The following is a 26257-nucleotide window of genomic DNA, read 5'->3' as shown; positions in this document are numbered from 1 at the left end:
AAAAAAAACCCATCTTTCGGTTTATTGAAGGAGGAAAAGGGGGCGGGAGGGGGGGGGCAATAAAATGCTTTTGCTTTGTTTATAAAGAGCGAGATTTCATGAGGCCCCTTCTCAAGGAGGAGGGGGGCACCTCTCCCCCAACTACAAGCAGCAGCAAAGCCAAGCCAAGGAGGGGCGAGGGATACTGGAGGGGCCGTGGGACCCCAAACACCCCCTCGAACAGAAGCCACAAGCTTTCTCCCCCCACCCTCAATGCATCTACTCCAGGGGACCCATCTGGGATGAGGAAGGGGGTATGTACACAGGTGGGGGTAGCACTGGGCTGGGGGAGAGGGAATAATTTATCCGCAGAAGCGGTGGGTAGCAAGGGGGTGGGAGGCAGTAGACTGGTGGCAGTGGTGGCCTAGGGGTCCCGTTCTTTCTTAACCTTGATGTCTCCAGCAAGGATAGTGGCGATCTCGCCCTGCATGAAGGCCCAGGGGACAGAGGAGCCCACCAGGGGGCACTTGTCTCCACTGGGGCAGTACACCTCCCCGGCAGGGCCCTGTGCCTTGATGAATTCCCGTGAGCAGGGAAAGCAGAACTTGTGTCCGGGCACTGAGGGGCACTGGACGAAGTGGGTGTCTTCCAGCCGCTCCCGGCACAGGGTACAGCACAGGGGGGCCCCAGGGGTCGCCCCGGTGCCGCTACCACCCCCGCTCACAGCTTCTGCCCCTGCTGTGGGGCTGACTTCTGCCTCACCATTGCGGGCCACTAGACGATGCTGGGCAGGAGGCTGGGCGGTGGAGGAGGCTGCGGGGCTGGCACCCCCAGCGCGCACAGGGCCCCCGCCCCCGCCAGGGTCCTTGGGGGAGTGGCCCAGGGCCTCCGCCACATTCTTCAGGGCGGCGATGGGTGAAGGCACACCGGGGGTGTCGGCGGAGTATGGGCCACCGGGCGCTACCCAGTGCCGCTGTTGCTGTTCCTCGGTGGTCATCTTGCCAGCCGCCTCACCCTCGGGCTCAGGGGATGCCTTGCGACGGCGTGGCGTGGGCACCAGGTTCCGGGATGGGGCTCGCGGGGGTGGGCCACAGAGGGCTGCAGGGGCTGGCTCCGGGTACTGCTGCGGCAGGGCCTCGGCAGGAGCGGGCTCTCGGAAGCTGCGGACCCCGTCGGTGAGCAGCTCCCCCAGCTGGCGCCATTCCCCTGAGCCGTGCCTCCGTTCATATTCGAGGTACTTGAAGCCTGATGAGGCCAGAGCCTTGCCCGGCTCCCGCAGAGCATCATGAAACATCTGGCGAGCCACGGCCAGGACTCCTGCGTACACGTTGCCAGAACCACAGGGGTATTCGGTAAAAAGCTTCAGCTCGAACTCGTAGCCCGGCGGGCGGGCGGTAGCGTCAAAAGCGAACACCCGCCCCACCAACCCGTGATCCTTCTTGAAGCGGACGTTGAAGGGGGCGCAGGCCGACAGGGCCAGCAGCTGTTCCCGCACAGCTTTGGGGCGCCCGTGCCACTCCTCTGCCCGGCCACGCATGGCCTCGTTCAGTTCTGCCAGACAGTCCGCATTCCTCTGCTGCTTCTCCTTCTCGAAATCGGAGCCAAAAGCTGGACGGGCAGGACTCAAGCCGGGTGCCAGCGTCAGCCCTCGGCTTCCCAGGCCAGATACTGCAGCTGCCAGCAGCCCGGGGGGCACCAAGCTGGGCATGGAGCCAAGCAGGGCCCTTCGCGCTCCCTCCGCCACGGCCTCCTCCCGGCCCAGCCCATTAGCCAGGCGGGACCCCAGGGTGTACTCCAGGGCGGGCGAAGGCAGGGGGAGGCGGCCGGACGATGTGGCCCTGTCATAGCGGTCCTGGCCCGAGATGCCGCCGCCTGTCCCTGACGGCTGGGGCTGGGCCTGCGGAGGCGGTAGCTGAGGCCCCTGTGCGGCGGCCGCAGCCAGGTCCTTAGTGGTCGGGTGCTTGAGGGCTGGGGGCCCGGGGGAGCGGCCCTCGGGGAGCACGTGGCTGCGCTTGAGTTGGCGGGCAGCGTCGATGAGCAGCTCGATGCGATCCGCGCCCTCGAAGTTCACGCACCCGCGGCACACAGCCTCGCTGAAGTCCCACACCATGGCCCACGGCATCTTGGGCAGGTCGCACAGGTAGCACCACTGGCGGCGGGACGCCTGCACCGACGCCATGACCCCCGCGCGCGCGCGCCGCTGAGCCCCGGCGTTCCACCCGCCGCCGACGTTCGATCCGCGCCGCCCGACGTTCGATTCGTGTCCCGGGGACCGCGCGAGCCACAGTCAGGCCTCTCCGGCTCGGCCTCCCCTCCGATCCAGGCCCGGCCCCCCTTCCCCGCCCCCTGGGCCCTAAGCCTTTTTCCTCACTCCCGCCTCCTTGAAAAGCCTGGAGGAGGCACGTCGGCGCCCCCGCCCGCTCCGGGCTCCCGGCCGAGGCGCACAGCTCCGGCCCCGCGATGGGCCGCGGGCGCCGCCGCCTCGGGGTCCCGCCGCTCCCGCCGCCGCCGCCGCTGCAACGGCCGCCGCCGCCTCCACCTCCTTCTGCCCCAGAGGCCGCTTCGCAGGGAAAGTTACATAACGCGCCGGCAAAGCCTTCTGGGAAACGTAGTCCCGCCGGGGCCGATTCTTAAAGGGGACGGCTGGCGCCGGAGGAGCGGGCTCGCCGTCTCTCAGACGCGCAAATCCTACCGCTCGACGCTGCCCGGCGGTGAGCTCGGCGTGCTCAGAGGAGCTCGGGCGCTGGGGCTTGGGAGCGGAGATGATATCTGAATGGTCAGAGCTACCCCGGATTCAGACATGGTAGGAAGTGGACAAGCTTTCGGGCGTCTAGAGTCGGCTTGGACTTGCTGTGCACCTTCAGGCAAAAGTCTTGCTCTCTCTGAAGCCCGATTCCCCGCCCATCAAAGGTGGGCCAATGACAGGTTAGGGAGGCAGCAGCTTCTGGGGCGGGGCGGAGGGGCTCTGATTGGATGGTTGCAGGGTAGGGGGGACGGGAAGCTGGCAACTCGGGGAGGGAGGGTTCTGCTTTGGCACCTCGTTTTCCTGCTGTCTTGTGTAGCATTCTCTGAATTGGGCCGGGAACAGCCGGAGCGAGGGGAAGAACGGAGGCCTCTGGGCCAGGACTTGGCCTCAGTCGTCTCATCTATTAAAGAGAGTGGTGGAGCGCCCTCGAACTCCGTTCCCGCTCGACCGCGCGCTCCGGTCTACAAAGGGTTACGCGGTGTTTCTCCCTCCCGCCTCCCTGCCACCGCTTCACTACAATTCCCAAAATGCTCTGCCGGGAGGATAAACTGACGCACTTCCGCTGTCTGGGAGGTGGGGGGGAGGCCTTCCCCATTCCCGCTGTCTTCTACCCCCGGCTCAATTTCTGGGTGCTTTACTTTTTGGGGGAGCACCAGGTTGAGGGAATCCTCATCCTCCACGGCTCGGTAATTTGGTGGAAGAGAAAGAGGCCAGAGATGGCGAGCAAGAGTTGTGGGGGGTGATTTTTCTACAACCTTGAATGCTTACTACCTGATCGGACCAACCAGGTTTTGGGGACACCCCGCATCATCCCCCGGACCCGGGGAGAGGGATTTCTTCTTAGCATCGGGAACGGTGCGAGTCAGGCAGGAAGAGTTAGGGAGGGGAAGAGAGAAGTCTCCAGATTCTAACACCCATCACCCTCTTGCTCTCTGTAAGCTGGGATAAGCGCTCAAAAAATATCTGAATGGCTTGTCAGAGTTGCATTCATTAGTAGTTCTCAAACTAATTGGATTGTCTGCTTCCTCTCCCACATCCTGCTGCAATCCTAGCAGCTCTGATTTTGCTAGCCAATCAGTGTCAGCTTCACAATTTCACTTACCACCTGGATTATTTTCTGGAAATTGACTCCCCTGAGGTGGGGTGTGTGTGTGTGTAAAGGCGTTAAAAAGGATTACTTTTGCCTCATCCTAAGAAATACAAGCATACCTCGGAAATATTGTAGGCTCCTTCCAGACCACCACAATACAGCAAATCTAGCAACAAAGCAAATCAGATGAACTTCTCGGTTTTTCCAGCGCGTCTAAAAGTGAAGGTTACGCTTTGCTACAGTTTATTAAGCGTGCGCTAGTATGACGTCCAAAGAAACAACATATATACCTTAATTTTAAAATATTTTATTGCTAAAAGATGCTAACCGTCATCTGAGCTCTGAGTTTTAGTCACTGATCACAGAGCACCATATCAAATGTAGTAATAATGCCAAAGTTGGAAATATGGCAAGAATTACCAAATGTAACACAGACACAAGTGAGCGACTGTTGGAAAAATGGCACCAATTGACTTGCTTGACACAGGGTTGCCACAAACCTTCAACTAGTAAAAAATAAAAAAGCAGTATCTGCAAAGTGCAATAAAGCAAAGCACAATAAAGCGAGGTATGTCTGTATTATGTGCACAAGTGTAGGTTTTTTTAGGTACTAGCTGCAGTTTTGGGGTACTAGCTACATTTTAATCAAGTTAACACACCATATAGAATCATTAAAAAGGCCATCCACATATCCCCTAGAATTGCCTTTAAGCCATTCTTCAGGAAACACCAGTGGGGGATCAAGAGTTCTGGCCAGAGTCCAGCTTCAGGTGGCTGAATTGGGATTGGCCGCTCGCAAGGTTAGGGAAAGTCCCTAAACTTCTCAGGAAAAAAACAGAGACCTCTGGAGAGTCTGCTTTTCATTGGGCAGGTTCAAGTTTAAAGGAAAACCAGTAAAAATGTTTAGCATGGTGCCTGGCCCAGGAAAGGAGCACCATACATAGCAACCCTGCTTTTTGAGCTGCCCATTAACTCAAAGATGCAACCCTCTTCTGTGTTGGGCAATGCTGAGGACACAGCACTGAGCTAGGTACAGGCCTTGCCCTCACTGAGCTAGGTACAGGCCTTGCCCTGACAAGGCTTATCCTGGTGATGGAGGCAGACAAATCAATTTAAGTTTACTCAAATGATTATTTAACTGGATTTTCCCTGCCTAACTGATGGGGTGGGTAGAGATTGCCAGGAAAGCCTTTTCTGAGGAGGTGAATATTTGAGTCGAGACCTGAAGAATGACAATGGAATGCAGCTGTAGCCTCCTATGTTTTTGTGCCCATTTTACAGATGAGGAAAAAGAAGGCCCACACAGTTGGCCAGGGTGGCACCAGGGGCTGGGCCAGGTAGGACCGGATCCAGGGTGGTGGTTATTAGCTACTTTGCTACTCTGCTTTGTAGCAGGTTTAGGAGTAAAAAAGAGAACCAGTTCTTGCCTTCCTGAATCTGGGGGGTGGGGATGGAGGAACTGGCTTTAAACGGATAAAGGCAAGTGTTCAGTTAGGGACCACAGGATACTAGACAGTAATCGAGGCAGACCCATCCTAGCCTGGAGGAGGATATCCAGAAAGTTCTCCTGGAGGTGACACTTAGAGGTGTCAGAAGGAAGAGTAAGTAGTAGTAAGATTTGAAAACAGGACTCGACGGCTTTCAGGAAAGGCCAGCTTCCAACTTCAAGGGGAGGATGCCACGTGTTCATGGAGGGGTGGGGCAGGCGTCAGTGCTGAAACCCCAGGCCTGTCTCGGAGCCCAAAGTAATTGTATTAAAAATAAGTTTATTCATATCTTGTCACCACGGGGGAGAAACGAGGGGGATGGGCCCTGGAGGTCAGACACAGCAATTGGAGGCAGAGGGCCCCACCTATACCTCCCATGAGAACTCCACCCCCCCTCCCTAGGGTATAGACTGCTATATCCTTTGCCATCCGTATTCTGATGTGTCTCGAGACTCCCACCCCCTCCAAAGTCTGGATCGGGGAAGTGAGGAGGCCCCTACGGGTCAATTCTCTTCAAGTCAAGACCAGGAGTTGTTAGGGAAGGGGGTTATGTGCAGACCCGAGAGGTTCCCTCTGAAACCCACAGAGGGCAATAATAAATAACATAAAATTGATGGCTTAGAAGTTAGGGTTCAGAGAAGCAGCCAGGCAGACAGCGCTGTACTGGAGAAAGGGCCGGGGCACCCATCAACGAGGTCCCCTGAGAATCAGGCACTAACTAGTATAGGGAGTGGGGTGCTTGTGCCCCTGCAGCAGGGGAGCTGGGTTGCAGCTGAGATGGGGAAGGTGCATCGCCCTCCTCCACTGGGCTAAGCTGGGGGGAGGAGGTGCAGGCAGAGGAGCCCAGACAAGCTCAAACCCAACAGCAGATTTCAAGGAGATTTCCATCGCCCCCGCCTCTTCCGTGTAGGAAAGCCTTTCCTCCTCTTGTGTGGGGGTGAGTCATGGGGAGGAAGCGGGGCTGGGGGTGGCCGGGGGGTCCCCTCCTCGCTCCTAGGGGCAATGATCACCCCCCTGGCTGCTACCACTGCTCCGTCCACCACAGCAGCTACCACAGATACGGGCTCAGGGGTGATCTCCACTTTGGGGGTAGGTGGGGGCAGGAGGGGCCTGGGGGGTGGGGGTGGGGGTGGGGGTGGGGGCAGGGGTGGGGGCAGCCTGTCGACTGGGGTTCCGGGCAGAAGAGGCAGTAGGGCGCTGAGGGCCTCACTCAGCTTGGCCAGTCCCTGCTGAAGGGTGCCAGCCAGCTCCCGGATGGCGTTGGCAGTCTCCTGCTGAGCCCGCAGGAAGTCCAGAGAGGGGTCTGGGGCCGAGGGCGTGGGTGTTGGCAGTGGAGGAGGTGGTGGGCTGGGGGACGAGGGTGCCACATGCACCTGCTGAGGTGCCTGGGGTGGTGGTGGCAGCGGCGGCGGTGGTGGAGGGGCTGGGGGCGGTGGAGACAAGGCCAGGCGGGGCAACTGGACCGTCTGCAGGGCTGGAGGGGGCGGGGACTCACGCTCCTTCGGTGGGGGGCAGCCACCTTCCTGGGGACTGCAGGAGGGCCGGGCCCACTGCTCAGGGCTGCTGGAACCCCCCTTGCTGTGGGCTGGTGTATCTGTGGAGAGAGAGATGTAGGTAAGGTGACAGTGAACCCCCACTGCCATCTTGATTTCCCCTTTTCACTTCCCACCCACCCAGGCCCCAGAGCCATCCTTTCAAAACCCAAGGCAAATCAAGCCTCGGAGGAGAACACAGGGGAGAGAGTCAATATATTTAAGGACCACCTGGTGGCCGATGCCAGCCTTAGTGGAGACAGGGTCCTGGAAGTCCCCTGCTGAGCCAGTCAGCACCAACATTCTAGAAGGCTCTGAACGCTCTAGACACTCCCCCCATCACACACCTCTCAGGCTGCATAAGCTGGGCTCTGTCCTATCAGGTGGTAGGAGTTCTATCTCAGCTGTGTCTGTACCAGTTCAACCCCAAGCCTGCTGCGCTTCTCCCTGACTCCTCTCCCCCGAGATTTCATTCATGCTCAGGAACTTGTTCAGTCTGCAAACAGAGGCTCCCAGGTTTCCTGGCCCAGCCTGAAACCTCTCCTCCAGTTGTGGACACAGCATACCCCCTCCATCATCTAGCCAGGCCTCAAACTCTCTGGCTCAGAGCCGAGCTCCTGGTCCTCCATCTCCCGCCCCTCCCTCAGTCATCCCAATCTCCCCTGATGACAGCTCCTGTCTTTCCTGTCACTTGGGCCAAAATCTTTCACTCCTTTTCTCATCCAGGACACTGTTGTCCATGTGCAAATGTCACTGGCTCTGCCTTCAAACTATTTTAACATCCAACCTGTTTGTTCTGTCCACCTCCACCTCCACGGCCCCTCCTAGTCCAGCCACCAGCATCTTCCACCTGGGACTACTGACGTCCCACCAAAATAACATGTCAGCTATGCTACCCACAGAGGACCACATAGCCTATGATCCATTTATATGAAATGTCCAAAACAGGCAAATCTACCAGAGACAGAAAGTAGATTAGTGGTCACCTTGGGCTGGGCAGAGCTGGGGATGACAGCTAAGAGAGGCAGGGTTTCTTTCTGGAGCGATGAAAATGTTCTAAAATTGATAGTGATGGTTGTACAACTCCATAAATATGTGAAAAGCTACTGCATTGTTCATGTTTTAAATGGGTGGTCTTTCTCTGCTCAAAAGTTCCCTGGGGTTCTCATCTCTGAGAGTAAAATCAAAGCCCTCGAGGCCCCCGAGACTCTGCACAATTTACCCCACTGTCTCCCTGACCTCATCTGCACTCTTCTCCTCTGTATTGCATTCACCAGGCTCCAGCCACCTTGGCCTGCTTGTCAACCCACAAACACAAGAGGCCTGCTCCTGCCTCAGGGCCTTTGCACTTGCTGTTCCTTGGCCTGGAAAGCTCTTTCCCCAGATGCCTGCCTGGCTCCCTCCCTCAGCTCCTCTGCTCCAATGTGGCCTCCTTGGGAGGACCTTCCATGACCTTCTGTCTACAGTAGCTCCCGTCTCTGTCCTTTTCTCTCTCCTAACCCTACCTGATTTCTTTTATACCACTTAGCTCCACCTGGCATGGGGTCGCTCTGTTTGTTGTCTGTCTCCTTCTCCTGATGTCAGCTCCATCAGGCAGGGCTTTGTTTTGTTCACCGCTGTTTACCCAGCGCCTAGAATAATGTTCAGCACAAAATTTTTTATTTAATGAAAAAGGAACTGTGGCTTCCAGGGAGTCAGCACTGACTGAGGCACTGGGCCCCAGGTCCTTGCTGCAACCCGCCCACAGGCCCCCAGAACCCACGGGGGATCAGTCCAGCCCCTCTTTAAGGCTGTAAGGCCTCAGCTCTTACCCCTTTCTTGTCCCTCTTCCTTGGCTCAGAGCCAGCGTACATGCAGTTCCCTCCACCAGGAGCACCCCCACTGCATGGCCTCTTGGCCAGCTCAGATACTCCTTCCTCAGGGAAGCCTGTCTCCTGCTCCAAGGCCAAATCTGATCTCCCGGCTCTCCTGTCACAGACACAGCCAGCCACCTCTAGCCTTAAATGCTGGGGCCCAGCCTCCCTGGGCCAGCCAGGTGGGGGAGGCAGGGGAGGCGGGGAGAGAGGTGATAATCAGAGCTAACACTTGTTGGACAGTTTCCTGGCTCATCCCCAGGCAAACCAGCTAAGCTTTCCTCCTATAGTATTTTGGTGATTCCTCTTAGCTATTCTCTGGGGGTAGGTGCTGTCATTATTAACCCATTTTACAGATGAGGAGACCTGAGGCCCTGAGAGATGTCACAGTGCTAGTGAATGGGAGAGGAGGGATTTGAACCCATGCTTTTAGCCACTCCTTGGACCAGGCTGTGGGCCCAAGGGCAGTGAGCCTCCCTCATAAGGGGTGTAGGGTCTGCAGCCACTCTGCAATACTGCTCTTCTAGCCTACTCAACAACAGAAAGTGGCCCAGCCTTTGTGCTCATGGCGGGTCATGGAAGGGCCATGACAAGATTTAAAAGGATTTATTTGCAAACTTTGGGCCTCAATTTCCCCACCTGTAAATAGGTATGTAGTAAGCAAAGGTCCAAGTGACTCAATAACCAGAACATCTCCCTGAGGGCCATCATAGGGATTATATGAATCACCCCAGGCACAGGGTTTAGGCTTCTGCCTGGCAAACCCTGTGCCTGGCACACAGTAAATCTTCAATGCTGTTACTGTTTTTTTTTTTTTTTCTTCAAATACTGGGTGAGAGGGAAATTATCCTTAGGTCTCCCTCTAGTGTCAACAGAGATGCCTCAGGCTGCCCCAGACACGGTTCCAGTCTTTCAATCACAGCAGTTCCTCTTATGAGTTTACACGGTGGGTAATCTCTGTGTGAGGTTCCAATCAAGGACGCTTTAAGCATGTTCCTGCCTCAGGGCCTTTGCATGTGTGGTTTCCTCTAGCTGAAGTGCTGTTCTCCCAGATAGCTGCTTGGCTCAGTTTCTCTCTTCAGTCTCTGCTCAGATTCCACCTTCTCAAAGATGCCCTCCTTGACTACCCTACATATAGCAGCCCCGACATTCATCACTCACTATTCTCTTCATATGCTTTATTTTTCTCCTTAGCTTTTTTTAATCAAAGATTTTATTTATTTATTCATGAGACACACACACACACACAGAGGCAGAGACACAGGCAGAGGGAGAAGCAGGCTCCCTGTGGGGAGCCCGATAAAACACTCAATCCCAGGACCCCGAGTTCATGACATGAGCTGAAGGCAGATGCTCAATCACTGAGCCACCCAGGTACCCCTTTTATTTTTAGTTCTAATCATCTCCTGGTATATGATCTGTTTGGGGGCTACTTGTTTGTGGTCTGTCTCCAATAACTGGAATGCCAGCTCCATAAGGAAAGGGAAATTGCCTTTTTCCGCACTGTATCCCCAGCATCTACCACTGTGCCTGCCTGGCAACAGGTGCTCAATTTGTATTTGTTGAATGAATGAGTGAATACAATAACTGTACAACTCTTGAAAAAAAATTAAGGTCGCCATCTCCGTTCTGGTTCAATGTGGCCATTTCACAGATAGAAACGATGAGGTTTGACATTCGTACTGAGAACAAGGGTCCCAAGTGATTGTGTCTCTCTCTCCTGCCCAAAATGGCTCTCAGGCCTCCCAAATGCCCTGAAGATAAAAAGTCTAAAGTGCTGACCTTCACTTACAAACTGCCGGTGATCTAATTCTGGCATACGCATTAAGTCTCAGTCATATCAATCATTCCTGGTATTTCCAGGCCGTCTAGCCCCGTGGTTAAGTGCATGCACTGTGAGTTGGACACAACTCATATTTGAGTCCCAATTCTACTACTTACTTGCTGTGTGACCTTGGGTAAGTGAATGAACTTCTCTGAATCACATAGTCCTGAACTTGTTTGATCACTTCCATGACCTTCTCTTTCTCAGAACCCTTCGGTGACTCCTTACAACCGCTGCGCCACCCAGGGATCCCTCCTTACAGCGCTTGGGATAAAATTCCTCACCTCAGCCTAGAAGCTGCTGCATGGTCTGGCTTCTGCTGACTTTTCTGACCTCTTCTCAAAAACATTTCCTTTCTTCAATCTTTTTCACTTTCCCCTTCCCCTAAATTGCAAACTCCTCAATTCCTAAACTGGCTAAGCTTTCTTGTCTCAAAGCCACTGTACATGCTGTTCCTTCTCCCAGGAACACTCCTCAGCTCCTCATTCTTGCTCTGTGTCTCTGATGTCTCCTCCTCCAGGAAGCCTTCCTTCACCTCCCAGTCTGGGTCAGGTGCCCCTGCTGGACTCCCACAGCTCAGCCCCAGGAGGTCAGGGCTAGGGATGTCTCAGGCACCATTGGGTCCCCAGCACTGCCCAGCACAGGGCAGATGGTTGGGGAAATAGCTGTAGAAGAAAGAATAATCCAGAGTCAAGGCTAAGTGGAAGTTTTTGTACTCTGTTCTCCACACTTCCCCTACTCATGGCATGACCTTGTGCAGGAGACGCCAGCCGTACTAAGGAATTTTCACATATTAACTCATCTAATCTTCACAACAAGCTTTTGAAGTAGGGACTATTTTCTTTCATCCACATTTTACAGAGGCGGAAAGTGACCTGCAGTAACTTACCCAGAGTGACCCAGCTGAGTGGCAAAGTTGTGACTGAAGCCTGGACAGTCCGCCTCCATCGTCACTACCCTATGTTGCGTTTAATGAAATCCTGAATGTGCCGGGAATCCCAGGTGTGTGGACTCTGGAGCCAGACCTCTTAAGTCTGCGTTCCATTCATGACTCACAATCATGAGCTGTGGGACTTTGGGCAAGTCATTTCACTTTTCTGAGCCTCGGTTTCCCCATATTTAAAAATGGGAATAATTACAGCACCCACCGCACAGGGTTGTAGTGAGGATGTGATGAACCACGGAAAGGGCTGGGGAACAGTGCGGAGCACGCGGCTGACTTTGCGACTGTCTGCTCTGGCGAAGGTGATGCTGGAAGGAACTCACCTGCCCGTCGGTCGTCCCTGCGGTCCTCGGACAGCACGTAGCGTTGGGCGCCGGCACTCGGGGCGGGCGGCTGCGAGGAAGCGGCCCCGGAGGGCTGCTCGGCCCCTGCACCTGCTCCCGGCCCCGCCACACCCGGCCCCAGGATGGCAAAAATGGTCTCCTCCTCCGCCGAGAAGGCGTCCTCGGCGGCAGGCCCCGCGCCCTGCGTGGAGTGCGGCACGCGGGCCAGCTTCTCCTTGGTGCGGCGCTTGAAGTCATTCCAGCGCTTCTGCACCTCCTGGCCGGTGCGCTTCCAGCTGGTGATGCCGTTGATCTTGGCCGCGATGCCGTCCCACACTCGCCGCCGCTCCGCCACGCTCACCCGACGGCTCTGCGCGCCGTAGAGCTGCGGGTAGTGGGCGCGCACCTCGCGGATCAGGATCTGGTTCTCCTCGAACGAGAAGCGCGGCTTGCGCAGCCGGGTGGTCTCCTCCGCCTCGCCCGCCGCCGCCGAGGCCATGGCGCCCCCCGACGCCGCCGTCCGGCCGCCTGGCGCATGGGGGGGCGCCGGCGCTGCGGGCACAGGGCGCACGGCGCTGGCGGGGGCTCGGCGTCCGCGCGCCGCCCGCCCCACCCCGGCCGCCCCGACACCGCCTCCTGTGTCCCCGGGGCCAGGGGTTGCGGCGTTGAGTGGCTGGGGGCGACGAGCCACGCGGGACATTCGGAGTGCCTAATAATAGCTGACACCCGCTGAGCGCTCCTCCCGTGCTTCGCGCGGCGCAAAGTGCCACGCCGAGGAGTTGATGGAAATTGGGGGAGGGTCTGGAGGGGTGGAGGGAAAGGAGGCAAAGCCAAGGAGGAGACGGTGTCTGCAGGAGTTAGAGGAGAATGGGGGGACAGGAGAATGCGAAATGGAGGGGCGATGAGGGTGTCTCGGGGGTCGAAGCAGCATGGGGGTGATGGGGGTCAGGAGATGCTGAAGGAGAGATGCAGCAAGAAGGGGGATCTGGAGCAGAGGAGCGCTCTGGGGGTTCCGGGGCAATAGGACGTCTGTAAGAACGGTATTGAGAAGGGGTCCTCAGAAGGGATGCCCAGGAATAACGGTGAACTGGGGGCTTCTAGGACAGTGGAGGCGCGGGGACTATAAAATACGAGGGATTAGGGTATGCGGGGATTGTGGGGGCTCTGGGGATTGCCAGGAATTAAGAGGAGCTTCGGGAGAAATGGGGTCCGGGAGTTAGAGGGGACAACGGAGGCGATGGGGGACTCCAGGAAGAGTGAGGGTCGTGGAGGATGGGGACCGAGTCGAGCCGCGGGTCACTCACCGGCGCCGCCGCAGCCCCCGCCTGCCCGTCGGTCAAGGCTCGGGCTTCTGCGGCCTCTTCCCTCCCCCCTCCTCTCTCTGCCCCCTCTGGGCCCCGCCCCCGGCCACCCCAATAGCCACGGCGCAGGCGCACCTAGCGTCTGTCAGCCCCCAACGCCCGTACCGCTTGAGTTTCACGCCCCTCCCACGGCGCAAGCGCAGAATTGCTTTCCAAGGGCCTCCTCGAGCCGGGCTTAGCTGCGCAGGCGCAACATTAGCGCGGCGTTAGGTTCCTTCACTTGAAGCCACAGCCGCGTACGCGCAAAACTGTCCACGCATGCGCGCGCCCCCCCCCCGCTTTGGTACCCGGGGCTCCGTGTCTGCGCAGGCGTAGCAATCCTTGGAGTAGGTGGGAGAAATGGAGAGCTCGCTGAGAACGAGCGGCGTCCTCGCCTTTCTGACAGTCTTCCTACCTAACCCTCTTACTATACTTGGGTATCTTTCTCTAGGAGAAAGGGGAGGGAGACGGCGCTGGAGGGAAGCGCTCCGTTTCCATGACAACGGCGTGGGTGGCGTGGGGGCGTACGAAACCCCGATTGCCGCCCGCTGGTACCTGCCCCGGCGCGGGGCCGCTCTGGATCCGCCAACCAACTATTACCCAGTGGGGCGGGGCACCCTGGGGATATTCCACCCCGGGCGAGTGCAGTAACCAGGGCAACCCGTCAACCATCCAGCAGTGCCGGGAGGTGGGGGGGGGAGCCCGTCCACACACTGACGTCATGGAGCGGGGAGGAAGGATTTAGAGAGAGAGTCTGCGGGACTTTTAGGGGAGGGTGATCCTGGCGCAGGTATGACTTAAAGCATGCTCGGAGGCGGGACTGAATCTAGAACACGGGTTGGGTGAGCTGGAGGAAAGGATGATGGAGTTAAGTCTGGCCGAGAAATGCATTTTGCATCTTGCAGGAGTCCTCAAGGTCATTCAACAAACGGCGCTTCATTCATCTAGTCAACGAACAGTTACTGAGCACCTATGTGGTTCCAAGTGCAGTGAACACGAGAGACGAAAATCTGTGCCTCCATGGAGCTCACAGTCGGGAGTAACAGACAATAAGCAAAATAAATAAGATACATAAGTGAGGAGGTGATTGATGAGTATTACGGAAAAAATGGAGGTAGGAAACAGAGTTGGGGAGTATGGTGCTTGTGGGCATGTCTGTAATTTGAAAATAAGGTGGCCAGGGGAGACCTCCCTGAGAAGGTGACATTTGAGTGAACAACGTGAGGGAGGTGAGGGACCCAGTGAAGCCAGAAGCAGGACTGTGTCTCTTGTGTTCCCGGAACGTTGAGGCCAGTGGGGAGGGCAGGGCAGGGAGGTAGATGGGACTGTGTCTCCTGTGTTCCAGGAACGTTGAGGAGGCCACTGGGGAGGGGAGGGCAGGGCAGGGAGGTAGATGGCACAGGGCTCATGGGTCCCTGTAAGGACACTGGCCTTTACAGGAGTTCGAGTCACAGGAGGACCCTTGAGTAGAGGAAGGACATGATTTATCTTACTGTTCTTGGTTTAATAGGATTCCTCTAGGGGAACTGAATTTAGGAAGCAAGAGTGGAAGCTGAATGCCCAGTGAGTTCAGGAGAGAGATGGTTCAGGAGAGAGGTGGTGATGGTTCCAGCTTGGGTGGTAGCTGTGGAGGTGAAGTGAAGTATAGTTGGGTATAGGAAGTGGGAGAAAGAAAGGAGTCCAGGATGACTCCAACATCTTTGACTTAAGCAACAGGAAGGTTGGAGCTACTAGAAGCAAAGATGGGCAGAGCTGCAAAAGGATCGAGAGTTCAGGTTTGCCCAAACTTGAGGTGCCCTTCACTCAACCAAGGACAATTGTCAGATCGGCAGTTGGATATTTGAGACTGGACTTAGAGGAAAGGTTCAGTCTTGAGATACAACTTTAGGAGATGTCAGTGATTAAATGACATATAAATCAGGGCACCTGAGTGGCTGAGTGAGCATCTGCCTTTGGCTCAGGTGGTGATCTCAGGGTCCTGGGATTGAGTCCTGCATCAGGCTCCCTGCATGGAACCTGCTTTTCCCTCTGCCTGTGTCTCTGCCTCTCTCAGTGTGTCCCTCATGAATAAATAAATAAAATCTGAAAAGAGAGGGTTTTTTAATTTATTGATTGAAAGGGCTTATTGATTGATTAAGATTTGGAGAGAGCCAGCCTCAATGATCCTTTCTAGCCCAACAAAGGGGTCTATCTGGAAGGGGGCATGGGATCTTAAGAGGTTTATTTAAGATAGGAATTGTAATACTATGTTGTGGGCCAATTTAGGATGATTCAGAAGAAGGGAGGTTGATGGTGCACGTGAGGGAGGGGAGAGTGTTTGGATCAATGTCCTGGAATGGACATGGTGAGTGGGACCGAGGGCAGGAGTGGAGGGTAGTCTAAGGGGCAAGGGCTGTTTAGCCACACAATATAGTGGGAGGGGAGAGGACATGGAAGCAGGCAAGAGGCAAGATGTGATGTCCGGAATATGTGAACGTTCTCTTCTGTTCCTTAGATTGTCTCAGGAGAGTAAGAAGAAGGGTCTGAGATGACAGGGAGGTCTTGAGGTTAGGGAAGAGACAGAAGAAAGTGTTGAAAGAGTGAGTGAGTACCCAGGGAAACAGGCAATAGACCCAGTCATTCAAGGTTACTGGTGTTGAAATTGAAATGAGATCGGGTTTTCTCTGATCACATTTCTCTGTGTGCAGGTACACAGTGGGTAACAAGCTGACTTTCAGTGGGGCTGGGTTTATATGAGGTCCCACCGTGTGTCCGATGAGGGATCAGAGTCCAGGGGTCCGGGACAGCCCCTGCTGAGCGTTATGGGCAACATAAAGGAGCTTGAATGCAATCATACAGGCCGTGGGTTCTGAGCAAGGAAGGATACGGTCTGATTCGTGCTTTAGAAAGATACCCCCCAACCCCACTCAGCTGTATAGAGAATAGGTGGGAAGGGAAAGATTATTGGCTAGACTCAAAGGAGAAATCTGGGACAGGGGCAGAAAGGGGATAGAAAGAGGGGTGGAGGAGACTAGGCAGGGATGGTGCAAAGGGTAGAAATGAACTGGAAGACATCTGAGAGGTAGTAGTACAGGGCATGTAACTCTCAGTCTGGGGAGGAGGAGGGAGCCCTCTAGGTGACCGTCAGTACTCTGGTCTAGGAGTGATCCTGCCACAAGCCAAGGAAGGCCCAGGGCAGCCAGAGGCTGCAGGAGACAAGGAAGAAAGCAAGGAGGCAAGAGAAGAGGCATAGAAGGATCCTCCCCCAGAGCCCACAGAGGGAGCGCAACACTGCCAACACCTTGATTTTGGATTTCTAGCCTCCAGAATGGTGAAGAGTATCTTTGTGTGTGGGTTTTTTTTTAATATTTATTTATTCATGAGAGACACAGACAGAGGCAGAGACAGAGGCAGAGGGAGAGGCAGGCTCCCCAAGGGGAGCCCAATGTGGGACTTGATCCCAGATCCCAGGATCACAACCTGAGCAGAAGGCAGGTGCCCAACTGCTGAGCCACCCAGGCATCCCTACCTTTGTGTTTTTAGTCACTGGTTTGTGATACTTTGTTATGGCAACTCGGGGAAAATTAATATGCTGGGCATCAAAATGAGGCTCCCAGAATGCTGGTGACACCAAAGAAGAGTGGTTTGGGGGGCTGTGGAGCTCATGAGAAGGGATGGAGGTAGGGAGCTGTGGGCAGAGGTGAGGCGTGGGGAACCCCGGGGTGTGTGTGTGTGTGTGTGTGTGTGTGTGTGTAGGAAGTCAGAGAGCGAGGCCCTGGGATGGGGCATAAATCAGGGAAGCCTTTCTAAGACATGTTTTCCAAACTGTGGTCCTGAAAAAATGTTTAATGGGATGCAACAACTATTAAAGAAACAAAATAGGGCAGCCCGGGTGGCTCAGAGGTTTAGCACTGCTTTCAGCCCAGGGTGTGGTCCTGGAGTCCCGGATCGAGTCCCATGTCGGGCTCCCTGCATGGAGCCTGTTTCTCCCTCTACCTGTGTCTCTGCCTCTCTCTCTGTGTGTCTCTGAAGAATAAATAAATAAAATCTAAAAAAAAAAAAAAGAAACAAAATAAAGCAAAATAGGAAAAAATGAGACTGCGCTGTATGGAGATAAGATGCATCTCAGGATAGTGGAAATTTCTCAACTCCAGAGGCATCCTGTCAGGGTTCAAATTCTCCCTCTCTTTGTTATGTAACCTTGGACAGGTGACTTAACCTCTCTAGGCCTTACTTTTCCTCTCCAGAAAGTGGAGGTTAACCTCAGAATCTACCTCATTGGACTGTGATGGGTCACTAGGTATCAAGTATTTGAGCAGTTCCTGGTGTGTAATAATTGTCCTATTATTATTACTACGATTATTATTTTGTGAAACTTTTGCACCAGGTGTGTGTGTGTGTGTGTGTGTGTGTGTGTGTGTGTGTGTGTTGAATCAAGATGTGAAATGGACTTCTCGCTATTGTTTGCAGTAAAAAGTGAAAGGAGCTGAATTTAAGAGAGGACGTTCTCAGCCCTCTTCCTTAAACCTGTCAACTAATTGGATCAGGCCCACCCCAATGATCCAGGATAATCTTTCTTACTTAAAGTGAACTAAACATAGACTTTAATCACATCTACAAAACACCTTCATGGCAACACCAGGATTCAGTGTTTCAATCGCTGGGGACTGTAGCCTCGCCAAGTTGACACATGAAACTGACCATTGTAACCACAGACATAATAAACGAGCAGTAAAGCATGCTAGATGGTGGAAGGTGTTAGGAGGAAAGAGAAGTAGAACAAAGTAAGAAAGGTCCAGAGTGTGGGGATGGGAAGGCCTCACAGAGAAGGTGACATGTAAGCAAAGAACTGCAGGAGGCAAGGGAGGTAGCCATGTGGCTCTCTGGGGCAAGGGCAATCCAAAGAGGGGAAAGGGTAAGTAAGTGCAAAGGCCCGGTGGCAGGAATATTCTTGGAGCATTGAAGGAAGAGGGAGGGAGGAAAGAGTGGGTGGAAGAAGAGGTCCTGGCCTTTCCCTGCCTCCAGCCCAGAGAGAGGCTAGGACTTGGGCTTTTACATAGTGAGACAGAAACCATGGAAGGACTCTGGGCTGAGGAGCAGCACAAGCAGACTTGTTTCTAATGGGATCACTTATGTTGGGATTTGACATGTACTCTGGAGGGTCAAGAGCAGAAGCAGGGACACTAGGGACAAGGAAACTTATCAGTCATGGTGGGGATCAGGTAGGTAGTAGTGGGCTGGGGGCAGGTGGTCAGATTCTGGGTGAATTCCAAGCCAATAGGATTTCTTTTTTGGACATGACGAGACATCTGGGTGGGTATTGCATTGGCAGGGGTACATGATGAGAGTGGAGTCTGGGAGAAAGGTTTGCATTTGTCAGAATGACTGACAGAGGAGAGGGAAGGGAGGGTGGGAGGGGAGAGGGCAGAAGGAAGAAAGAAAGGAGAAGAGAAGGAAGGCGGGAGGAGACCAAAAGGACAAATGAAAGACACATAAAGCAATAGGAAGGGAAACCCAAAAAGTGATCTCTTGGCATGCTCAATGCAGATTAAAGTTAATACTTTAGGTTTTTTTTTTATTTATTTTTTTATTTATTTATGATAGTCACACAGAGAGAGAGAGAGAGAGAGGCAGAGACACAGGCAGAGGGAGAGCCCTGGGTCAAAGGCAGGCGCCAAACCGCTGCGCCACCCAGGGATCCCTAGTTAATACTTTAGTTAACAGAGCTACCTTTTCTTGTCCTTTGTATAAAGTCCTCCACAATGGCCCCAATTCTGGTCAACTGTGGAAATCAGCTTTAACTTCTAGTTCCAGCTCACCAGGACACGTGGACCTCCCACGGGGCCCAAATTCAATTTCCAAGACCCAGACACTGGCAGGCACCATGCATACGGTGGGAACCTGAGTTTCAGGGATTCAGCCTCAGGCTTGCGCTACTTCAGGGCACAGTGAGAACACTGTGGGGTTCTAGATCCATCTTTAGTGGATCTGATTCTCCTTCCCCAGTGCTAAGTGGGTATAGAACCTCCCCTCCTAAGTCCACAGTGGTTCTGGAAGGAGGAGGTCACTTCTAAGCACTTGCTTCTCTGCATGAAGTGCAGCCTCTGTCTCCTCTCTTCTGTTCTAGAAGGCACAGAGTGGGTGCATGAAGCCCCAGAGCAGAAGACTCTGGTTGCCTTCCCAGACCACCCTGCCCCTTGTCTGCTTGCTCTGAGTCTGGGAGGCTGCCTTGTGTGCTGTCCGTCTGCCCAGCTGCCTTGTCTCTGTGTTCATGGGGGATGGAGGAGATGCTAGAGGATGCCAGCCCTCCTGCATCCTGGCTCAACGTACCCACACCTGCAGAGCTCCATGTGCCTCACTTCTGCCCGTGGCTCCCCGCCTCCAGCCTTCTCATGAACTGATTGATTGATTGATTATGATTTTATTTATTTATTCATGAGAGACACACACACACAGAGGCAGAGACACGGGCAGAGGGAGAAGCAGGCTCCATGCAGGGAGCCCGATGCAGGACTCAATTCCAGGACTCCAGGATCACACCCTGAGCCCAAGGCAGGTGCTAAACCGCTGAACCACCCAGGGATCTCTCTCTCTCTCTCTCTCTTTCAGATTTTATTTGTTTTTCATGAGAGACAGAGAGAGAGAGAGAGGCAGAGACATAGGCAGAGGGAGAAGCAGACTCCCTGCAGGGAGCCCGAAGCAGGACTTGATCCCAGGACCCCAGGATCACAACCTGAGCCAAAGGCAGATGCTCAACCACTGAGCAACCCAGGTGCCCCTGTGTATTAGTTTTTAGGGATGCCTCAGTTTCCAAGGGCAGTCATAACAATACCACATAGTGTGTGGCTTAAAACAACGCAAATGTACTCCCCCAGTTCTGGAAGCTAGAAATCCTGAAACCAAGCTGTTGGCATTCCTGCATTCCCTCTGAAGTCTCTAGGGGAGGATCTCTCCTTGCCTCTTGCAGCCTCTTGCAGCTCCGTGGCCTTCCTTGGCTTGTGGCAGGATCACTCCAATCTCTGCCTCTGTCTTCCTCTGTGTACCTCTTTCCTCTTATTTTTTTTTTAAGATTTTATTTATTTGAGAAAGAGTGAGAGAGCATGCAGGAGCATGGGGAGTGGCAGAGGCAGGTGGGGATCAAGGGGAGAGGCTGAGGAAGAGGGAGAAGCAGACTCCCTGCTGATCAGGGAACCCTGCACAGGACTTGATCCCACTACCCTGGGATCATGTCCTGAGCTGAAGACAGATGTCAAACCGACTGAGCCACCCAGGCCCCACTTTCCTCTTATAAGGACACCAGTCAAGTTGGATTAAGGGCACCTCATACTCTAGTATGACCTCATCTAAAAGGATTACATCTCCAATGACCCCATGTCCAAAGAAGTTCCCATTCTGAGGTACTGGGGGTTAGGACTTCAACATATCTTTTTTGTGGGGATAAAATTCAACCCATAACACCCCCTGAGCACGTGATACTCACCATGTCTTAACTGACCCCTTACCCCCAGCCAAGATTTGCACCAGACCCCTGCATGTCATCCAGACAACTCCCTTCACCCTGGGCATCTAAGGAAGGCAGCCAGGATATTGTGACTCGTTGAAAGTCTGGGCTCAGTGGGGAGTTGGGTCTAAATCTGGTGTGGAGGTCACGAGAAAGCTGCAGGTAAGGAGCCATTGGCAGAGGAGCACAGAGCTCTGCAGCTGTGAGGTGCTAGAGGTGATAGAGGTCAGGGTCCATTGTTCCCTTGGCTTCTTTATGTTCTTCCCTTTTGTCATCTACCATGCCACTCAATTATCTGTTGAACAAATGACTTAATTCATTAAAAAAACAAAACCTGCAAGCTTGACAACCACTAATTGCTTATCTCCAGCTCTCTCCTGAGCCCCATCCCAGGTGTCCAGAAACTTCCAGGATGCTTCAACCTTGTGAGGCGCTGGTGGATGTCTCCAAGAGCCTCCCATCCTCCACACTCCAGATGCACCTTGGTATCTTTCTCCCTCAGTTCTCGGGGTCTGACATGCACCCCTCCACTCATTGTAATGCCCCCAAATACTGCGTGTACCACCACTTGTCGCTTTCTGTACCTGCTGCCCACACTTTGTCAGACGGGGTCCCTTTATTAAACTATGAAGCTATCCATCGGTAAATTTGAAAGGCCATCATCTTCCTGCTCCATGCAGATTCCTCTTCTTCTGGGGCTCAACCTGCTGCCCAGGGAACACCATGGCTCCGGGTTTGGGGCATCTTCTTTTTATGTATCATTTGGTTTAACTTGGGGGAGGGGTCTCTATTGTGGACAGAGCTGTGTTTCCGGAAAAGAACCTGGGAGCAGAGATCCTTAACTGGGTCTTCGGTTCTCTATGTGACTAGCATACATAGGGAGGGGTCTATGGTGCCACACACAGTCTGAGGATGCACAATGAAGGTCAAGTTCTCACCAGGGTCTGCAAGATCCTCAACTCTCTGCCCACCTCATGAACCTCTCTGATCTTAACTCTTACCATACAGCTGGCCTCCTGCCACTGCAGGGCCTTTGAATTTGCTGTCCCCTCTGCCAAGAATTCCCTTCCTCCAGATATTCTCTGCTTTCCTCATTTCGTTTGGGTTTTGCTCAAATGTCACCTCCAAGTAAAGGCCTTCCCTGACTGCCCTGTGGAAAATAGTTTCTTTTTTCTCCCTGCATCCCTTCACCCTACCTTGTTTTCCTGCAGAGCACTTATCATCCACCATTTTATTATGTGTTTGTTGATTGATGGTCAGTGCACCCCCTACCCCACTAGAAAGTCAGCTCCATGAGGCCAGAAGTGTCATCTGCTTTGTTCACTGATATACCCATCCATGCCTAGAAAGGTGCCTGGCACAAAATAGGCACTTAGTAAGTATGTGTGGACCAGTGGGGTACAAGGTGCCCTGATGTTAGGGGTGCCTGGGTGGCTCAGCGGTTGAGCATCTGCCTTTGGCTCAGGGTGTGATCCTTTGGTCCTGGGATCGAGTTCCGCATCAGGCTCCCTGCATGGAGCCTGCTTCTCCCTCTGCCTGTGTCTCTGACTCTCTCTATGTGTCTCACATGAATAAATAAATAAATCTTAAAAAAAAAAAGAAGCCCTGATGTTATAGGCAACATTTTGTGCATATGGGCATTTCCAAGGGGGCAGGGACCATATTCTTCACCACCTCTCCAAAGAGCGTCTGGGAGTGGAATTTAAGAACTACCATAAAGTTGGTCCTGGGAGACCTGTAGTCTAGCAGGGTGGGAGGGGGGAACCCCAAGAAGGACATGGAGAAGGAATCTGGGATCAAGTCCTGGATCGGGCTCCCCGCAGGGAGCCTGCTTCTCCCTCTGCCTGTGTCTCTGCCTCTCATGAATAAATAAATTAATTAATTAATTAAAAAGATTTATTAATTCATGAGAGACATAGAGAGAGAGAGAGGCAGAGACACAAACAGAGAGAGAAGCAGGCTCCATGCAGGGAGCCTGATGTGGGAGCCGATTCCGGGACTCCAGGATCACACACTGAGCTGAAGGCAGGCGCTTGACCGCTGAGCCACCCAGGTGTCCCAATAAATAAAAGCTTAAAAAAAAAAAAATGGAATCTGGGGTTAAGGTGGAGGCAGAGACGTGGAGACATGAAGAGGGGCATGTATAAGGACCCCAAGACCCCTTCCTGTTCTGCCTCCCTTTTTCCATGCCTTGGGGCAGACGTGGTTTCCTTCCCCCAGCCTCCAGGTGAGAAGACAGAACCAGAGTGACTTCAAAGACAACCAGAAACGCTCTTTATTCACTAGTGCTGAACACCCAGGGCCCAGCCCTGAGCCAAAAACGGAGCAACTTAAAAATCTGACAGGGGCTCTTTCTTTTCCTTGCCCCTAAAATAAAATCTAGGCAGTTGCCTTTCCCATCTGGGCACTAAAACCCCTTTCTTGTCGGAGCTTCATTGATTAAATGTTGGAGGACGAAAAAAAAATGAAAAAGAAAACTGGGAGAAAGAAAAAAGACTTTTAGCAAACTACCTTGAAAGGTGGGTGGGAGGCAGTGGAGAGCTGCCCACCCTCCGGCTGTGGGAAACACCCATTGGTGATTTGCGGTTGGGGGTGTTGGGGGCGGGAGTGCAGTGAAACAGAATGAACAACAAGGTCTGCCAGGGGGAGTTGAAGGATGTCAGCAGCGCACCCCAAGCTCTCCACTCCCAGATAAGCCTTCCAAGACAAGGTCCCCCCTCCCCCTCCCCTGCCTCCTGCCACATGCCTCCTCCTGTCCCCAGCTCCCGGTGGATGGGCTGCCCGGGCTGGGAAGGAACAATCCAGGGAGGTCCACGGTGAAACCATGAGTTCACATGTGGTGGCTGAAGCAGGTGGACAAAGCTGGTCTCAAGTAAGAATCACATCTTGATGTTCTTGGGCTAGAGTGTCCAAGCCAGTCTCGTTCACTCTCTCCAAGTTCTCAGGCTGGGCCTGGGAGAGCACGCTGGGTCCTCTAGGTCCAACAATCCAAGAAGTCCACCAGGAATGGGATCATGGGGCTGCTGGTGACACTGGCCCCCAGAAAGACTAAAGATCCACAAACGGTGGTCCAGAAGGAGCCACCAGGCCTTGCAGTCCAGAGGGCAGCAGTCCTGCCTCACCAAGCATCCACAGACACCCCCAGGACAGAGCTCCAGGCCTGAGAGGCCCCGGGGGGCAGAGCTGGCGGGGCTCCCCAGCAGCCTGTTGTTTCAGGATCCCGCAGGGATGTAGCTCTGGGAGCCAGAAGTTCCAAAGGGCTGGGTGAGTCAGGGGGAGGGTCCAGAGACTAGGCAGGAACCGAACCAGGAGGGTTGGGGGGTAGGAGGGGGGTAGGCACCTCGCAATCCTCAGCGCTTGACCTTGCGGCCAGCTGAATTGCGGCCACTGCGGCGGTACAGAGACTGCTGGCCGCCGTTGAGCGGACAGTACTTGAGCGTGTGAGCCTGGCCACCGGTGGCCCCGCACAAGGGACACACATAATGCCGCAGGATGGGGCACACCACCACACCCTCTGGGGTCTTCAGCTGGTGTGAGGAGTAGACGTGGCGCGATTCCCCATTGTGCTTGCAGAAATTGCACAGGGTGGCCAGGCTTCGGCTGGCCCCCGGCCCTCCCACACCCTGATCCTGCCCCAGCTGGGGCCCAGGTCTCGGCTCCCCATTCCCTTGGGCCTCTGGCCTTTGCCCCCCACTCTGGATCAGTGCCAACACCACCTGGCTCAGGTTAAAGTAGTCCTTCCACATGTCGAAGGCTGGCAGCTGCATGGCTCCCAGGCGTAGGTGGTGGGTGGCTAGAGGAAGGCCAGGGCTCTGGGGCCAGTGGGCAGGAGCAGCAGGTGCTTTTCTGGAGCAGAGAGGAACTGCACCCCCTTTTATACTCCCCCAAAGACCCTTCTAAACAAAGGTGGAGCTTAAGATTTAAAGGGCCCACTCCCTGCCCAGGATCCCCATCTGCCTGTAATCCCCCATGGAGATCGGAAGGAGGCCCTTCCCCTTGTCTCTGGTCCTTGCTCTGCTTCCAGGCTACCCTGTGACTTCTGGAAAGACCCTTCCTTTCCCTGGGCCTCAATTTCCCTATCCATTCCATAAAGTTCCATGTGTGAAAATGCCCCCTTGCTCCCCATCCTCATTTACCCCAAGGCTGGGGGCCGCCCTATACCCCAGAACCATTCCTAATAATAAGGTTTTATTCATTTATTCATGAGAGACACACACACACACACACACACAGAGAGACAGAGAGAGAGGCAGAACAGTAGGCAGGGGAAGAAGCATGCTCCCTGTAGGGAGCCCTATGCCTAACTCGATCCCAGGACCCCGGGATCACACCCTGAGCAGAAGGCAGTCCCTCAACCACTGAGCCACCTGGGCGCCCCACATTCCTGATAATAATGACAGGTCCTTACCAGGAGCCCTACTGTGTGCTGCATCTGTGTCATCTGATCTCACTCTCACAACATCTATGCGGGAAACACAGTTATGAGCCCCACAGGATAGACTGAGTTACCTGAAGCTCAGAGAGGGAAACTCGCTGGCCTGGAGTCACAGAGCATGCAAGCCACGGAGCTGGGACTCTGACCCAGGTCCTGAACTGGGAGCCCTCTATTCGACAGATACTTTTTGAGCGCACACTTCAGTGTTCAATGTTTTATATGTGAGATCTATGAACATGACTTGAGCCTCATAACCACTCAGGGAGGTGGGCATAATCACTCACATTTTATAGAGAAGAATATGAGGTTCAGAGAGGTTAAGGAATGTACTTAAGTTCACTCAGGAGGGAGATGGCACAGTTGGAATTTGCACTCATTTCCACTCTAGAAATGCTGGGAATTGATCTTAGAGGCAGCAGAGGTCCATGGCATGGCACAGTCTCACTTAGAGTGCTCCACCATGGCTCTGTGCATTGTCCCAAATCCTATCTGAGGTTGGCACCTAAGAAAAGCCTTGCCTCTTGCCCACATCACCTCCAGGAATTCTTCTTCCACTAAACTCTGTCTCCCTGACATTTGTCTAGTGCAGAGTCATCGAGGCTCCTTAGGTCGGATGCTGGTCAGCAGTGACAACAGCTAATCTGGTGCCTATTTCCAGTCCATTGCGGGGCTTGGGGGCTGAGGAACAGCCAGCAAATGAGAAAATAATAGACCCAAACCACTGAACTACATATAGACAGGGGGCTCCAAGGGAGACTGGACTGGGGGAAGTGGCCTAGAAGCTGAGAGCACAAGGAAGAATCTTCCAAAAAGAGGAACACAAGACACGGAGGCCTGAAGTTTGGGGACAGCAAGGTGGGTGGAGTGGATAGAACAGAGTGAGAATCTCAAGATAAGCCAGCCTGGTGTGCACGGGCTGGAAGCCATCAGACTGTCGATTGCTTTTAGGGGATGTTTTGGAAATGGTGGGGTCCTTTGGGTTTGTCACAGTGATTGGCAGTGTGGCTGGATTTACTAGGCATGGACTAGAGATGCCAGATACCTCAGCAATCCGCATGCTCTTGGGCCCCACTTAGCCACCCAATGTCCCACTGGACACCCATATATGTAGGAAAACCCATTTATGATGATCCAAGTCTAGAACCTAGCTGTGTCTTGCATATAAACACTAGTGCTTTTACGGTATTTTCAGATACACTGCCTTTTCCTGGAATGCAACCACTG

The 26257-nt window shown here is 54.0% G+C and overlaps 3 protein-coding genes across 4 annotated transcripts; all 3 read right to left on the bottom strand.

The window, feature by feature from the left end:
* IRF2BP1 (interferon regulatory factor 2 binding protein 1) lies at positions 1–2495 on the bottom strand. Its single transcript, XM_055311350.1, has one exon. It carries the CDS (start codon positions 2156–2158, stop codon positions 404–406), a length of 1755 nt encoding a protein of 584 aa, XP_055167325.1. The 5' UTR covers positions 2159–2495; the 3' UTR covers positions 1–403.
* A 1666-nt stretch (positions 2496–4161) lies between these two features.
* MYPOP (Myb related transcription factor, partner of profilin) lies at positions 4162–13128 on the bottom strand. Of its 2 annotated transcripts, XM_055311353.1 has the most exons (3): positions 13083–13128; positions 11779–12330; positions 4162–6896 (listed from the first exon to the last, which is right to left on the bottom strand). In XM_055311353.1, the coding sequence occupies exons 2-3, from the start codon at positions 12275–12277 to the stop codon at positions 6175–6177; spliced, it is 1221 nt and encodes a 406-aa protein (XP_055167328.1). In that variant the 5' UTR covers positions 12278–12330; positions 13083–13128; the 3' UTR covers positions 4162–6174. The 2 variants fall into 2 exon arrangements, with proteins under 2 accessions (XP_055167328.1, XP_055167327.1); XM_055311352.1 differs by having other exon boundaries at positions 11779–13118.
* A 10820-nt stretch (positions 13129–23948) lies between these two features.
* On the bottom strand, positions 23949–24365 carry NANOS2 (nanos C2HC-type zinc finger 2). Its single transcript, XM_055309840.1, has one exon. The coding sequence runs from the start codon at positions 24363–24365 to the stop codon at positions 23949–23951; it is 417 nt and encodes a 138-aa protein (XP_055165815.1).
* Positions 24366–26257: the final 1892 nt, after the last annotated feature.

The sequence above is a fragment of the Nyctereutes procyonoides genome, unplaced genomic scaffold (genome assembly GCF_905146905.1).
Source record: "Nyctereutes procyonoides isolate TBG_1078 unplaced genomic scaffold, NYPRO_anot_genome, whole genome shotgun sequence".
NCBI lineage: Eukaryota > Metazoa > Chordata > Mammalia > Carnivora > Canidae > Nyctereutes > Nyctereutes procyonoides.
This window is presented reverse-complemented; position numbering and strand designations above follow the sequence as displayed.